The sequence below is a fragment of the Citrus sinensis genome, chromosome 3 (genome assembly GCF_022201045.2).
Source record: "Citrus sinensis cultivar Valencia sweet orange chromosome 3, DVS_A1.0, whole genome shotgun sequence".
Lineage (NCBI taxonomy): Eukaryota > Viridiplantae > Streptophyta > Magnoliopsida > Sapindales > Rutaceae > Citrus > Citrus sinensis.
Genome location: NC_068558.1, coordinates 4,082,259 through 4,097,997, shown reverse-complemented (window position 1 = coordinate 4,097,997; position 15,739 = coordinate 4,082,259). Strand labels below are relative to the sequence as shown.

General features: G+C 33.6%; 3 protein-coding genes across 11 annotated transcripts in view; 1 reads left to right on the top strand and 2 right to left on the bottom strand.

The window, feature by feature from the left end:
* LOC102623060 (nucleoside diphosphate kinase 2, chloroplastic) overlaps window positions 1–5,115 on the top strand; it is a 33,859-nt gene extending 28,744 nt beyond the window's left edge. Inside the window, exons 1-7 of one of the 3 annotated variants that reach the window (XM_052438862.1) lie at window positions 2,221–2,621; window positions 2,918–2,974; window positions 3,332–3,418; window positions 3,884–3,964; window positions 4,045–4,157; window positions 4,293–4,342; window positions 4,768–5,115. In XM_052438862.1, the coding sequence (XP_052294822.1) occupies window positions 2,382–2,621; window positions 2,918–2,974; window positions 3,332–3,418; window positions 3,884–3,964; window positions 4,045–4,157; window positions 4,293–4,342; window positions 4,768–4,835 (696 nt within the window). In that variant the 5' untranslated portion in view covers window positions 2,221–2,381 and the 3' untranslated portion in view covers window positions 4,836–5,115. Of the gene's footprint in view, window positions 1–2,220; window positions 2,622–2,917; window positions 2,975–3,331; window positions 3,419–3,883; window positions 3,965–4,044; window positions 4,158–4,292; window positions 4,343–4,767 lie in introns of those variants that run through there. The other 2 variants (XM_052438863.1, XM_052438864.1) reach the window with 2 other exon arrangements.
* The window catches only part of LOC102622057 (uncharacterized), a 36,092-nt gene extending 22,410 nt beyond the window's left edge, over window positions 1–13,682 (bottom strand). For 2 of the 7 annotated variants that reach the window (XM_025099364.2, XM_052438860.1), the window contains exons 1-11: window positions 13,253–13,682; window positions 13,032–13,160; window positions 12,391–12,585; window positions 11,934–11,981; window positions 11,733–11,861; window positions 11,315–11,439; window positions 10,965–11,075; window positions 10,549–10,657; window positions 10,200–10,318; window positions 9,609–9,762; window positions 9,068–9,212 (exon numbers count right to left, since the gene is read on the bottom strand). In XM_025099364.2, coding sequence (XP_024955132.2) covers window positions 9,068–9,212; window positions 9,609–9,762; window positions 10,200–10,318; window positions 10,549–10,657; window positions 10,965–11,075; window positions 11,315–11,439; window positions 11,733–11,861; window positions 11,934–11,981; window positions 12,391–12,585; window positions 13,032–13,160; window positions 13,253–13,366 — 1,378 coding nt within the window. In that variant the 5' untranslated portion in view covers window positions 13,367–13,682. Of the gene's footprint in view, window positions 1–8,537; window positions 8,931–9,067; window positions 9,213–9,608; window positions 9,763–10,199; window positions 10,319–10,548; window positions 10,658–10,964; window positions 11,076–11,314; window positions 11,440–11,732; window positions 11,862–11,933; window positions 11,982–12,390; window positions 12,586–13,031; window positions 13,161–13,252 lie in introns of those variants that run through there. The other 5 variants (XM_052438859.1, XM_025099366.2, XM_052438861.1 and 2 more) reach the window with 5 other exon arrangements.
* Window positions 4,893–7,211, bottom strand: LOC102622565 (uncharacterized). Its single transcript, XM_006476914.4, has 2 exons — window positions 6,797–7,211; window positions 4,893–6,305 (listed from the first exon to the last, which is right to left on the bottom strand). Exons 1-2 carry the CDS (start codon window positions 6,894–6,896, stop codon window positions 5,809–5,811), a joined length of 597 nt encoding a protein of 198 aa, XP_006476977.2. The 5' UTR covers window positions 6,897–7,211; the 3' UTR covers window positions 4,893–5,808.
* Window positions 13,683–15,739: the final 2,057 nt, after the last annotated feature.

The window sequence follows — 15,739 nt, the reverse complement described above, 5'->3', positions numbered from 1 at the left end:
AACTTTCTCTAGAGGCTGGTAAATGTACAGAATTGTCTCCATCTCTTATGACTCGTCATCTATTCATTTAATCTGATCCCCATCTCCATCATGCAGCAATTCGATGAGTGTTAAATCTTAATTAGGATATTTTGATATGTTTATGATGCATGAGCAAAGCGGCCAGATCCCTTTGTCCATCATGCAGCAATTCGATGAGTGTCAAACTCTTGAGGATATTTTGATATGTTTATGATGCATGGGCAAGCGGCCATATATATATATATATATATATATATATATATAGAACGTATAGATCACATTAACTAATACAATAGTCTTTTGACTTGTTCAATAATTTCATTCACCTCGCTGTCACCTAATTCTCTAGTTTAGGACATTTGGAGGGCCCTAACAGTTCGGAAGCTGTCGTTACTAGCTTGGAATATCTGCTGAAAGATCCCTTCCATTGTATTTATGAATGCGCTTTCAAAGGAAATTGGAAACAAAAATGATATATTGATGCCGTTAATCAAAGCGTGGTGGAATTTTTCGATAGGAAAATAGTGCCAACAAATTAAAATGAATTTGTCGTTACATTCAATGAATGACTGAATATCCTTCAGCTTTAATTAATACATAATTTTATACACTTTTATTGTGAGTATCAAAATTCAAAACTACAAAGGATACCCCCGCTTAGTTTGGGATTGCGATTGTTGATTAAATAAGTTGCTTCTATTGTGTTAATACAATAAGTAATTAATTAAAAAAATAATTTCGTGTTTAGTGAACTGTGTTGTTGCGATTGCTATAAGTTTGAAAAACAGTGTACATATATTTGATAAATTTTAAGGAAATTATCATTTGTATACTCTTAGTTTACTCCATTATAAAAAATAGTACAACACTTTAAGAGTGCATCAATCGTCTACCATAAGTTGACAAAATGTATCAGCTGACCACCAAACCGTTAGTTGTCGTTTAAGTATGATGACGTCAGAATGGTAATTTGGTATTTTCATATGATACAAGTGATAAAAAGAGAATTTAAGGGTATACATTAGATAATTTTCAAGGGTAAAATCGTCAATTCACTGTAATTCTGTTAACTTTCAAACGGTAACTAGCGGTTTGGTGGTCAGCTGATACATTTTGTCAACTAAAGGTGGACGATTGATACACCCTCAAAGTGTTGTAGTATTTTTGATAATAGAACAAATATAGGGTATACGAATGATAATTTCTCTAAGTTTTATTATAAATATATTGTTCTATTATATAATGACAAAAATAAACATAAATTAAATTTTTATTTTATTTTTTGGAGTATATTTAATGATATTTAGACATGTCTTTTTCTTTTTAAAACGCCTAAAATTACTTATAGTAAAAAAAATCAATAAATTTGTTGTATAAAAATATGATAAAAATTCATACTAACGCATAATCTAAATAAAATAAAAAGTAATATGCATTACATTCATATTAAACTTGATGCAATAAACACCATAACTATAGAAGAAAATATAAATAGATTAAATATTAAAAACCATGGTTATAAAATTAATATTAAAAGTTATGGTTAATTTTCATATGAAATTGTTCAAAGTTAAAAAAAATTCATAATTATATACAAATCTTTTTTAACCTTATAATATAAAATACAAGTAAAATATTAAAAAATATGAATTTACTAGATCAAAACTTTGATACTAGATAGAATATACAGTAGTTGTGGCCGTAATTTAATTGTGGTGGTAATATGATATCTAATGACTTAATATTGTGGTGTATAAGAAAATAAGACATAATAATTATTTTTTAAATATTAAAATTATAATAAAAATTTTAAAAAAATATGATAAACTTATTTAATAAGCTACTCATTAAAAATAATTATTTACTTATTTTTAAAAATTACTATAAAAAATAATTATAAAATAAATAATTTTTACAAAATTTATCAAATATTATTTTTATCAATCCTTGGCGTACTCTCCTCTATTTAAAATGGTGGATAGGGCCTGGGGGTGTCAAATTTTGACAAAATCCGGACAACAAAATTATGGCCCCGGCCCTCACATTGACTAAAATTGACGTAATTAATCAATTGTAAACTCGATATTTAAGATTCTCAACATAATAAATAAAATACATGCCGTAGTTCATGTTGCTCAAATTTGACCCCCGCAGGGACAACACGGAGTTACGGCAAATTCAAATTGCGCCCGCTAGGGTTACGGCTGGGTCAGAGACACATTTGATACAAATGGACAAATCATGTCCTTATTGAAGAATAGTTAAAAATGATGGATCCATATGTAATTATCCAATACGTTTATTTGCTCGTGTAGACTGTGAGTGAGAGAGAGAGAGAGAGAGAGAGAGAAGAGAGAGAGATGGAGGGTGTAGGTGCGTTAGGTGTGTCATCATCACCAACTCTGGTTGGGAAGATAAGTTGCAGCAGACGCTTATCCTACAGCTCCAACAAGCTTACCCTGCGCACCACCAGCCACCTTGCAGCATTCCACCCACAGTCCCATCTTTTCGTAAAATTCCCACCATGTCCTCAACGCAAAACAGTTGCTCGCAACTCCAACGAAACCGGCATCTTCCTTCCCCACTTGGTCGCTTCCATGGTATGCTTCTCAATCTCTCTGTTTCTCATTTTTTGCACAATATTAATCGGAACCCGTATATTTAGTTATTTAATTTTTAATTTTTTCTTTTGTTAACTTTGATAACAAAGTGTTGACCAAAAACAGCGCTATGTTTTGGGGGACAAAAGGAATGACATTTTCTTTTGTCGCCTTTTCGGCTCAAATTTATTATTATTTTTTCTTTATATTCTTTAAACTATTGATTTTTGCATGATTTTATGGTACCCCATTCGAGATTATTATGGTTTTTTCTTGTTTTTTTCTCCGGCGTGTAGGAACAAGTTGAGGAGACTTACATTATGGTGAAACCAGATGGTGTTCAACGTGGTCTGGTAAGTTTTGCTCCATTTTGCATAACTTAGTCCTTAAAAATGTATTCTTGGTTTTGGTTGCTGAGAAGGCTCAAGCAGAAGAAGGAAATTTCAATTTTGAAACTTGGATTTTTCGCCATGTGTTACTCGAGAATGTCATAGCTTTAAACATTTGGAACCTATGCACACCTCTTTCTCGCTCAATTTCATGCAACTACTTCATTTTTGGATGATAAAACAGTGTAATAAGATGCGTAATCCAGGCTTCAGCTTTCTCAGCAGCCAAATGGGTGTCAACTGGATTGTCGTCAATTGGATTGTCAATTTTACCTTTTAATCTTGCGTTCTGAGTTTGCTGATTATGTTATGTTATTTTAGGTTGGCGACATTATTTCAAGGTTTGAGAAGAAGGGATTCAAACTGACTGGCTTGAAGCTCTTTCAATGCCCGAAAGATTTAGCTGAGGCCTGTTGTTGGGAGTATTTATATTCCAGTTTTTGTTATTCGTGAAGATATGCTCAACCAACATTTTTCACATACTTCAGAAGTTAGATAATGCTTATTCCTGTGTTTATAATTCAAAGCAAACCAGAAGTTTTTCGCCCTATTATATAAGTGCTATGACCTCGTTCATTTCATGAAAATAAAGCATGTTGCTCTATTTTATTGTTGATAAAATAGAACTTGAGAATAATTTCCTACTATAAAAAAAAAAGAAAAAAAAGAACTTAAGAGTCTCACAACAGAGTATGCCATCTGATTTATAAGATTATAAGCTTTCTTTAGTTATGTTTGTTTTTTGACAATTGTTGCAGATACTTTCCTGTTTGAAATGTTTGCCATATTGTGGCTATTCAATGTTTACTCATTTTCTCTATTAGATTTATTGATGATTTTAACTTGTTTTATATATATCTTCAATGGTTACAGGAGCACTATAAGGATCTCAATTCCAAACCATTTTTTCCTAAACTGATTGAGTACATTACTTCAGGACCAGTTGTATGTATGGTATGCGCCACTTTATTAAACTCTATGTGTGCATATTGTATCACATTTTCAAGGGAATGATGGTGATTTATGTTATCAAGGCATGGGAGGGTGCTGGTGTGGTGGCATCTGCACGTAAGTTAATAGGGTCAACGGATCCTCTTCAAGCTGAACCAGGCACAATAAGAGGGGATCTTGCTGTTCAAACTGGAAGGTTAGTCCTCTTCAGAATTTGGACTTTGCGTTGTATAATAAAATTTTGTTTGAGCCAGCTACGAAAACTCTTTTTATCCCCTTGATAGCAATTACATTATCTAGAGACCTGGTCTCATGATGAGTATTTTGGCAGGAATGTGGTCCATGGGAGTGACAGCCCTGAGAATGGCAAGCGTGAAATAGGTAATTATAAGAACCTTTTTTATGGCACATATTGGATTTATAGCTGCACAATTGCTGTTGTTCAAAGCTTTCATGATATCTTTCAACCAATAGGCGTTTTGATGTGTGTATAAGGGATTTTCTTTGAAGGATATCAAATCCGAAAATTATGGGGGAATAATCCAAGAAGAAACTATTATTGGATGTGTGTGTCAAAATTGCTCTTTCATTCTGCTTCAAAACGTTCAAAGATGTAGAAACTAGTAAATCGAACAAGAAGAATCCCCGTCAATGCAAGAAAAGGATATAATAATGCATTTATTTGATTGTGATTGTTGATGTCATTGTTTTGCCTTTGTGATGGAATGTTGTTTCTCATGTAGTCCATCAACACCCTGTTTCTATATGAGAAACGGAAGAATCTCATTATTTGGTTGTTTTTGCAGGTCTGTGGTTCAAAGAAGGTGAGTTGTGTCAGTGGACACCAGCTCAAGCACAGTGGTTAAGGGAGTAATATTCATCAAACACTTAACTATGCGGCGGGCACACTTTTGAAGAGTTCTCTTCTGAGCGATTATATTGAAATATCAGAAGAATTTTATTGATTTGTGATCCTAATAATTCAATGGTTAAACCGCTTGTTAGAACCGTTGTTTTGGGAGACAAAACATTTGGAAGTCTTGTTCTCTTAGTTTGTGATTGTGCGTCAAAATAATCGAAAAAGAAAAAAAAAACAGTAATAATAAATGTGATTATCTCAATAAACGTTCTTTATATGGTGGTTGTACTGCAAATTAAGCTTTTAAGCCAGAGTTTTGCCAACTCAACTCCGTTAACCATCCATAATCTTGTCATTTCCTCAAATTTCTAGCTCGATGTGGAATTTTCTTTCAACAGCGTTACCATTACATATCCCCTATCAAGTGGACGCTAAAAATATATTAAACATGAAAACGGACACGAACTCATTTTGCTCGTTTTTTGAACATTTTTCCCGCTGCTTGGAAAGCAACAAACGGGAACAACCGAGCTAACCAAACAAACTATGCTGAAGCAGAAATAAAATCTCAATAGTCAATACGATAATCAAACTTGAACATCCTTCTCAATGCCTGAACCTGAACCACGAAAGGAATATGCAAACAATGCAGAGAACCTCAGCCTTCCTGCTCAACTGGTAAGCAGAACTCTCAATTTTGCAGGAACTTTGAGCCTCGACCATCCCAAAAACGACGTTTGGTTTTAAAGAACATTATGTCATTGAATATGAATACTAATCCCTAAGAACCAAATTTCAATTTCAGCTATGAGGAAAAGAAGACTCAGCTTCAGTCTTTGCAATCCAATCTCCCAAAGACGAAGCATCATAACTTCCTATTGCTCTCCAAGTCTAGAAATTGCGTAGCAGCCATAATATATGTCCAAGTTAAATAACCCAAATATAGCTGATAATTCTGAAGTTGAGAGTCACGAATCAAGTTCTATTCTTACATCTGGCGAACAGAACTGACACAATCCTGTTCCAGTTGCTCTTTGGAGCTCTTCAATGATTGACAATCACTAGAATGAGGTGAATTGCTTACAGATGACCCATAATTGTCTGTCATTTTTGCATCGTCTTGAGATGAGCTTATGGCTTGTCCAGAGCTCCTATATTTAGAAAACAAGTAAAGAACTGATAAATTCTTGCTTGGATGCTGCTGCAATCTAGCAATAGATTGACAATCACTAGAACTTGGTGAAATGCACACAGAAGAAAATTTGGAATCTGTCATCATCACATCCTCGTGGGATGTGACTCGTTGAAAGCCCTTGAACACAGAATGAGAATTACAACCCAACTCAGCTAAGCATGCGCTTAAAGTATCACTACAAGAATTAGCACCAATGGCAGAATCACAATCTGTTTCTATTTCTATTGATACCTCAGGAGGTGGACCCAAATCACGCCGAGCACCAAGCTTAAGCTTCATAAGTGTAGCCTCTGCATCCAAAAATGAGATTTTTGATGAACCTGGTCAAGGTTATTAACCACTACTATCCAGTGAATAATGGCAGTAGGTTTACATACACCACACTGCTATGAATGTTTAGAAAAACTATCTGCCCCTAATACAAGTGATAGATAGTGATGTTAACATTTGAGGTCCATTTAAGTTTGGATTTTAACTCAAATTATAGCAAAAATTATTCTCACGAGAATAGCTTTATGCTATATCCTCACAGCTTGATATAAAATTAAAATAGAAACAACCGAAATCAGATCAAATGCATTAATTGTTAAGTTCATTTGTGAAAATAAGAACTGCAAGTACAGAGGCAAATTATCAAATAACCAGAACATCAAAAGGAACGGCGAGCCATATCAGCTGAAGAGTGTTCCGCCAAATAGCAAGCGGGCGATTATAACGGGTGAACGCGATTTCAAAAAAGAAAATAATAATAATAATGCTAATATAAAACAGAAGAGAGTACCGTAGATAGAGAGAGAATCGTCTTTGATAAGCTTGGACGGCATCCTTTCCAACTCCAAATCGTAGGGTGTTGATGAAGCTGCCCTCACTCTCCCCAGCATCTCTCTCTGCTGCCTGGATCTGCTCTTTCTAGTTTCTTCTTCTTCTTTCTTCTTTTATTTTTTATTTTTTTTCCTTTTCTTTTTCCTTCGAATAACAGCTTTGGCGCCACGTTTGACCGCCTGTTTTCTAAATAAATTTAATATATCATCTTCTCATCTCAAGCTTTAACTCCAAATTGGGCCGGACCCATCTTTAACTCCCAATCCAGACCAGCCCGCATTATTTATTTAATTAGTTTCTTCGATTCGCGCTTTTTAATTTGTTTATTTTAGGAATATTTCCATCTTAGAACCAAACTTTTCTTCGCATATTATTTTACCTTTAATTTTTTTTTATAATTTGATTTTTCTTCCTTATATTTTAATTTTTATCATTTTACCACTAAATCATTAATAATAACAATATTTTTAATTGAATTTATAGCAAAAATTTATTCTACCCCTAAATTGTGTAAGTAAAATTTAATCATCTAAATTAAAAAAAATTATCTACAAAAGATAATATTTTTATCAATTTATTACCTTAAATATCTACAATTGATATGTAAATATTATAATTCTTCTGGGTTAATATATTAAAATTCTTGAAATACGCTTATGACATTAATAAATTATCAACATAATTAAAAATTTGGTGGTAAAATGATAGAAAATAAAAACATTAAGTGGGAAAAAAAATTGTTAGAAAACTTTAATGATAGGAGTAAATTTTCAATGAGGGATCCATTCCTTCATTAAAATAAAGAATAAGCTAAAAAAAAAAGAAAAAACACACACATTCCAATCTAGTGTGTTTTATTCTATATAATGTATTGAAATTTATGTTTTTCTATATTTAACTTGTCCCTTAAAGTAAAACAAGCCCTTACTAGATAATGATTTTAAAATTTAAAACCATATGTCAAAAAATAAAGTCAGCATCTCATTATTTTATTATTCAATTCAATAAATACATTTAAACCTGAGAGTCGCAATCTCCATATATTTATTATGTATACGCAATAGAAGTAGCTGCCAGTTGGCCTCCAATATGAGGTTAAGAGCATTAGCCAGCCGACGGCGATTGGAATGTGGGTGGTTGATTTAGTGGGGGCAGAAGCTCCTATGCAAGTATGCATATACCGGGAAGGACATAAATACAGGGCGGTCCTGGCTAAATCCATGTATACACAAGGCACTGAAAATATTTAAGCACATTTGAAGAAATTTCCCAGGTGGAGACAACATCTGCAAACGGGGGACAAAGAGATTGGTGATGTTATTATGATCTTAGATGGGAGTGGAAAATCACAATCACCAATGCACCATCACCATGTATTGAATTAGGATATTTCTCCAGTGACCACTCCCCCGTGGTTATTGCCTTAAGGTTATTGCATCAAAAGAATGATACTCTTATCCTCCTCAACCAGACAACCACCATCATCTTTCTGATTAGGAACCCACGCTTCCATCTCCATCTCCAGCCAAAGCCAATGACTGTTTATTTGCTGTTTTAAAGGTTGAAGGAGCGAGTAATGCAAATGTGCGAGCAAGGATGAATCTTGTCACAAGATTCAACCCACAAATTTCCATGCCATTTCATTAACAGCTTTAATATATATAAAATATTTCAACAAGTAAATAAGAACAATACATACATGCGGGAAATCCAAACACGTATATTCTCTTGCAATGTATTCAAGGAAGATTGCTGATATTTTTGGCTATCACAAGGAACTAATAACAGGTCATTGGAGAATTTTGAATGTTAAAGTTGATTCTGCATCAAAAATCAAAGGCACAAGAGAAGAGCTGGTGAAAAGGGGGGCCAAAAAAAGAAAGAAAGAAACAAATAAATTAAGGGCGTCCATTTGACAATAGTATTTGCTGCTACATAATAGAATTTCTGCACAATGGAAAGAATTCAATCAACATACGCTCCAGGATGAATTCATGTCATGCCTTTGCCTACCTTGTGACAAGATAATCACTCTCTATGAAACGATCTTCTTAAGAGATGTCGCCTACGACCTTTAGTCTTGCGACCCTTATCTGAAATATTGTAATGAAGAATATCACATACAAAGTGAAATAGTTCGGGTAGCACTCAAAACAAATACAAAAATTCATATGCTACAAAATATCAACTACTATTGGAATTAAGAGAACAATGAGTTGAAAAAGCCAACCCTTTATTCTTCCAGCAAGGTACAAAGCTTCTTCTGCAATGGGCCTCCACTGTTCTGCACATGAGTAGTTGATTCCTAGACCAACGCTGAGTCCTCTCAAAAGATGCACTGTGCGGAGGACAGAAAACAGTTCCTCTGGAAAAGCCTGTCAGACATAACGACAACATAAAGGACTCACCGTCAAACAGAATGACTAGAACTTGTGAGCATCAACAATTGTCAACTTAATTTTTTCGCATGCTTCCTATTTTCAAGAACATTGCAATCCTTAATTCCACATAAAGAGAGAGGAGAGGTGTCGTGGGGAAGCCCCGGGGCCGCCGGGGGGGGGGGTTGCAGTGGGGGTGTGGGAGGATCAAAGACTAGTTTCATAAGCTAAAGACAACATGATCACTAATTTTGGTCCCACAGTGCCCTGGAAACTTCAACAGACACATGAAGAATTAACCAGTGTTTTTTTTTTTCAGGCAGTAAAATCAACAGCAAAAACACAGGCAAAGAGATTGATCATTTGCGTTTAGGTAAAGCATCCAATTCTTACCCGAACGGCAATCTTTTTAATCGAAGAATCCTCAGAGAAGGGTTGAAGCATCACTACTCCAGGAGGTAGTTTAGTATCAAACATTGTCTGTGCCAATTTAAACATTTCCTTTTGTTCATCCTCGCATTTGCTTAAGGTTTCTATTCCAAGTTCCCTAAAAACAGAAAAAAATTGTAAAATATAGCAGTCTATTCGATCTAATGAGAAATTGCTTAATCTTGGAATACTATTGACCAAATGGTAATGATAAAAAATCTAAGTAAGTCTATGTTTCATGTTGACAGAAATAGTTACATATTGAAATCATCAGCTACCCCAATGAAAGATTCGGCGGAAGCGTAACTTTCAAGACAAATTAGGATCATACAAGAAGCATATCAATACTTTCTTGTTTGGCTCTTCACAACTAGTAAGCAACTGTAGTACATGGTACAGCCCATTCTAGGTCTTAGTTTCTCTTCCTATATGGGCAAACGAACTCAAAAATCATTAAGTTCAATAAATAAATTAAAAAAAAAAAACCCTCAAATATCATTGATGACACCAATTAACTATGGTAGAAGGCAATAAAATGTGCCAAGCTAAATTCACCTGTAGCTCTCTGCTGCTCCTATAGGGTCATTATCAGCAATAGCAAGAACCAACCTAGCATATCCAAGCCTCAAATTATCTGGGAGATCCTTCACTTGCCCATAATCTAACAACGCAACCTGATTTCAGAAAAGAGAGGCAGAGCAATAAGTAATAGTTGACATTCAACATGCGGAGAAAAATAATATACCTGCAGTTCTATCATTCCATATTTAAGATAACTTGATAAATAAAATGTCGCACAGAGAGCTGCGACTATCCTAATCATCTATCCAGTAACACACTTCAAATATTATGCAAGACGAAACTTGTAGGACATATTATAAACAAATGCCGGCGTACTACTTGCCTCTGAACCTTTACAGATCAGGATATTTCCTGGGTGGGGATCTGCATGGAAGAAACCGCTCTTCAGTATCATTTGTCCATATGCTAGAGTCAAACTCTTGAGTATATTTCTGCATCCACAGACATTTTAACAAGCATATCATGCTTTATATTGAAAATCACTAGTTTGCTACAATGTTTTGGGACCAGCAAAGTCTAATTGTGAAAGATGATTTTGAAGCAAAGACAATTATTCTCACAAAGTTGAGAATCATTTGCAGGCTCCAACATTCAATGAAAACAAAGAATTATAATAATAATCTTCAGAGCAAGGGAAAACATATCATAAGCTTATGGGCAAAGGAATAGGAATCACAAATAAGAAAAAATGAGACAAAAAAAGAGCTCCATACTCTCTGAGACAATCTAGGGGCTTACTGCTTTGCTGTGGCCGCAATCTTACCACCAGGATTTATTCCTCTTTTTGCTATTTCATCTCCAAGATTAAGAATTGGGATTCCGTCAATGTATTCCATCAGTAAGACTTTCCTGATCACACATACAAACTCTAAATTACAAGCTTAAAAAAAAAAAAGGCATATTCGAAGCAGCCAAATGGTCCAGCAAAAGAGTTTAATGAAAAAAAATTTTCAGATCCAGGAAAACTTCTTTATGGATTATCATTTAATAGCCATACAAAGACCAAGCTTTCATTTATAGAAAATAACAACCCACAAGCAGATTTTGGAAGTCAAGAAAAGATAAGAACATTTTGCAACAAGGAGTACCTAGTTACCATATCTGGCAGCAACCTTGGTACCAGAACAGGAGACTTTGTGTTATTCTTGTAAAGGAAATGCCGAATTCTCTCCATAGCATCCGCTTCTCTTGCAAAGTCAAATTCAAATCCAATCTTGAATGGCATAAGAAAGAATATATAAATTATATGGACACATGCAGTCTAATTTCAAGGCACGCAGGAAGAAGCTTTTCATTTATATAGTTGAGAAAGTACCTACGGGCATAGTTCCACCGGGACATGATTAGATTGTCAAATAATGCAAATACAACCATGTTAACATTATGCTTGCTTCGAGACTCAAAATAAAGAGGGAAAAATCAACCAACATGAATACAAGATGAAACAAATAAAAATTACAGAAAAGAGACCAGTGATCTAGCTAAATTATCAGCAAAATGATTTACCTGTTTCTCCATTTCCTTTGTTATGGAAAATAGATCAAACTTAATATCAGTCTTTTGCATGTACAGAGCAAATGCTTGCAAGTTACGGATGTCTGTCATCATCAAATCCCGAACTCCAGGATGTTGTACCTATAACACACTAGATAATCAGAATATTGTGGATATTATAGACCTCCAAAGATGACTTCCAGAAGTCCTTACCTTGACAACAACATCATCCTTATCACCTCTCAATCTTGCTCGATGAACCTAATATGAGCATAAAATCTGAGTTATATATGCATAACTTTCTGTAAGCAGAGTTTACGGTTTCCAGAACAATATTTACCTCTAGTAAACAGCTAATTCAATTCAAACGTAATGCCTGTTAGGCAAAAGTTTAGGATACAGATTCACACGCATAATGGCAAAATGTTTGATGTACAAATGATAATCACAACTTTGTTTCCTCTGTTCATTTCTTTTTCGACATCACCTTTCGTTAAATTACAAAACCTCAGCCAAACTATTGGTGCAGAAGGCTAACCAAGATCACAAAATTGCTCAGCAGTTTTCATCATCATAACAAGTTAAAGTTCTTGGTAAGTAGAAAATGAACATTATGGATGCCTCAAACCCATGCCTTATTGCATCATACATTTAGCAAGGAGAAAGGTACCTGCGCAATAGAAGCAGAACCGAGAGGATCGGGGTCAAATGTTTCAAACATTTCACTAACGCTTCGACCTAATTCATTCTCCACTACAAGTTGAACGGTGTCATATGGAGTTGCAGGAGCTCGATCACATAGTGTAACGAGCCTTCTCACCCATGCAGCTGGGGCCAAGTCAGGCTTCCCAACAACTTGAGCAACCTATTTCAACTCATGCAAAATTTAAACATAAATTATTAAAGCATACCATACAAAATATAATCATCATGGAATTCCAGTTTTCGCTAACGGAAGTAGAAAATAGATAAACAACATTAAAGAAAATGTATGGAAACAGACCAAAATGAAAATAATAATAATAAGCCCAATAGTTTCAGGCTCGACTCCTAATAGAGCTTGGAAAGTAGAAAGCGTTAAGAATTATTACTCAAGAATTGAAATTGAATATTTTACAAAAACATTTTCCCAATGCTAATAACAGCGAAAATCACTTATAACAAACGACAGATCGATTAAACAGTGAAAAAATGGAAAAGATCAAAAACCCATTCAAGGTTAAACGATCTTCAGTGCATAGTTTGAGATTAGAGAACAAAAAGCAGCAACTGAATTGAGCTTAAAAGAATAAAAAAAGTCTAAAAAAGAACCTTAAGAAAGAAGCCACCAAGGTCAGAGCACATTGCATAAATCTTCTCAGCAGCAAGCTCGTGCTGTATCTCCCACATTGCATCCTGCTTTTGCACATCTTTCACAAAACTCACTCGCACTTGAAACGCCTAATAAATCCCAACAAATATATATTCTTTAAAAAAGAAAAAAACTAAAATCTTAATACAATAAACCGAACAACTTAAAGAAAAGAAGAAACCTTGTAGCCAGCGTAGATTTCAGCAGCTCGAACCCAGAACTGAAAGGAGCGTTGCCAGGGTCTAAAATGATATGAGAGCTTGTCTTGAAACTCTTTGAAATTAAAAGAAGACATAGAATTGCTTCTGTTTGAGAATTGCTGCAATAGAGTAAGAGGCTGCCTTTGTGTTATTATTAAGGTGATGCTACGACTGTGATGCAGATGATACTAATTGATTAACACTTCATGGTACAAAACCCTCGTAGGCGGATAATACTGCTGGTGGTGTGGGGGCAGACATGGGAGTGAAGTAGTGGTTGAGAAAACCAATGAATTGTGGACACTCAGAACTGCGTTAAACTGCATGCGTTTATTTAATTATTGACTCACGCTTTGCCTTGCAAGGCTGGGTTTTCAAATTTTTTTTGGACAATTGGGAATTGTTATGGGAATTGTTATCAGTGCCACATGTCAACCCTAAATAATATAAAAGTATAATAGATAGAATTACACGTGTGTTACTAGTAGCAACTCCAATAAGGCCGTTATGTGCATTAAAATATTGTAACTTTTATTTATTCTTTTTTTGTTTTTTGGTTGGGATGGAATTGCATTTAAATCTGCATCGTTACTCTATTTTTTAACAACTCTTTTAGTTTTGGTAAACTCCAAATCTGATTACATACAAAATAGTCCCTAAGCTTATCGCTGCCTTGACAAAATAAACTTATGCTGCGTTTACTTTTTAGATTGGAGTGAGAATCCTGAGGAGTGGAAATCCTTGGATTAAGAGTGTGGAGTGAGAGTGGGAGTAGGGTGTTTACTTAGACTAAATGAAAGTATGAATTGTCAATCAGAATCCTAATTATTTGTTTACTTTGTCTTGGATTGGGAGTAAATTGTTTTAAATTACAATTTTATCCTTATGTACAGAATTATAATTTGTAATTAAAAAATTAATAAAAAATATTTGGAAAATAAAATAAATATTTTATTATATTTCTAAATTAATAATAATTACTAATATTCTTAATTATGTAAATCATAATTTTTTATTAATTTTAATTTAAATTATGTGAATAAAAATTATTAATAATAGCAACACAAACGAAATATTATTATTAATAATATAGTACAAAATTAATATTTTTTTAGAATAAAATATTTATTATTATTAATTAAATAAATAATTAATATTTATTAAAATTAATGTTTAATATTATTAATTTAAATATAATATTTATTTATTTTATTTTATTAAATTTAATAAAATAAATATGATATAATTATTATTTTTAATAAATATGATATTATTTATTTATTTATTAAATATTATTTATTTATTTATTTAATTATAGGGATAAAATGGAAAGAGGTGGGAGTGGATTCCTACTCCCACCTCCCCCCATGGGAGTAGGAATCCCACTCCTCACTCTAAAATTTGGTGGGACCCACGGATTCCCACTCCCACTCCCTCCTTTTTTAAGGTAAGTAAACACTGGAGTGGGAGGAATTCACACTCCACACTCCCACTCCAGAAAGTAAACACTACCTTAGTTTAGCTGATAACGGTTGCACTGTGTAAATGTGAATTAGAAGTTTAGGTTATTTAACTCACAGATAAAACCGAAGAATTATTTCATTCTTGCTATTTTGTTAAGATTATATTTTGGAAATACCATCCACCTTTACTTTGACGAAGAGGGAAAATAAAAATTAAAAAATGACACTGTTATAGTACATTTATATAGGGGTGGGCACTATTCAGTTTGGTTCGGTTCATGGGTTGAACCGAACCAAATTGAAACCAAATGGTTCATGAATTTATGAACCAAATGCGAATCAAATTATAGAACCGAACCGAACCGAACCAAATTAATTTGGTTCGGTTCTATAATTTGGTTTGGTTCGGTTCGGTTCCATTTGGTTTTATCTTATATATTCATTATTCAATAAAATATATATAATATAATAATACACTATTAATACAACAATAATCTTGAGTCTATAAATTAGCAAACAATAAACAACATAATAAAATCTAACAATAGTAAATTAACATAATAAATTCCAAAAATAATTTAGAAATCCATAAATAATAACCAATATAATAAAATCTAACAATAATAAATTAAAATAATAAAGTTCAACATTAAAATAAAGTGTATGCTGTGATATATATAATATCATGTATTAATTAACAAACAAAAATAAAAAAAATAAATTATGAACTATTTTTTAATTTTAATTTTAATTTTTTTGAACCATTTGGTTTGGTAATTTGGTTCAGTTTTGAAACGAACCAAATAAAAAACCAAATGGTTCAGAATTTTTGAACCATTTAATTTTTTGCTCCGAACCAAACTGAATCAAATTGCCATAATACAGTTCAATTCAGTTCTGTTCGGACTGAACCGAACCAAATGCCCACCCCTACGTTTATACATCAACCAGCTGATCGTGGCGGTCGTCTGCCAAGGTAGTAGAACAGATAGTGGAAGCACAAAA

Bases quoted from the DNA above. Each gene is read 5' to 3' on its own strand.
- LOC102622565 (XM_006476914.4), bottom strand. From the start codon at position 6,896: ATGCTGGGGAGAGTGAGGGCAGCTTCATCAACACCCTACGATTTGGAG. The intron at 6,306-6,796 runs GTACTCTCTTCT...TTTTGGATGCAG, and splicing joins CGATTCTCTCTCTATCTACG to AGGCTACACTTATGAAGCTT.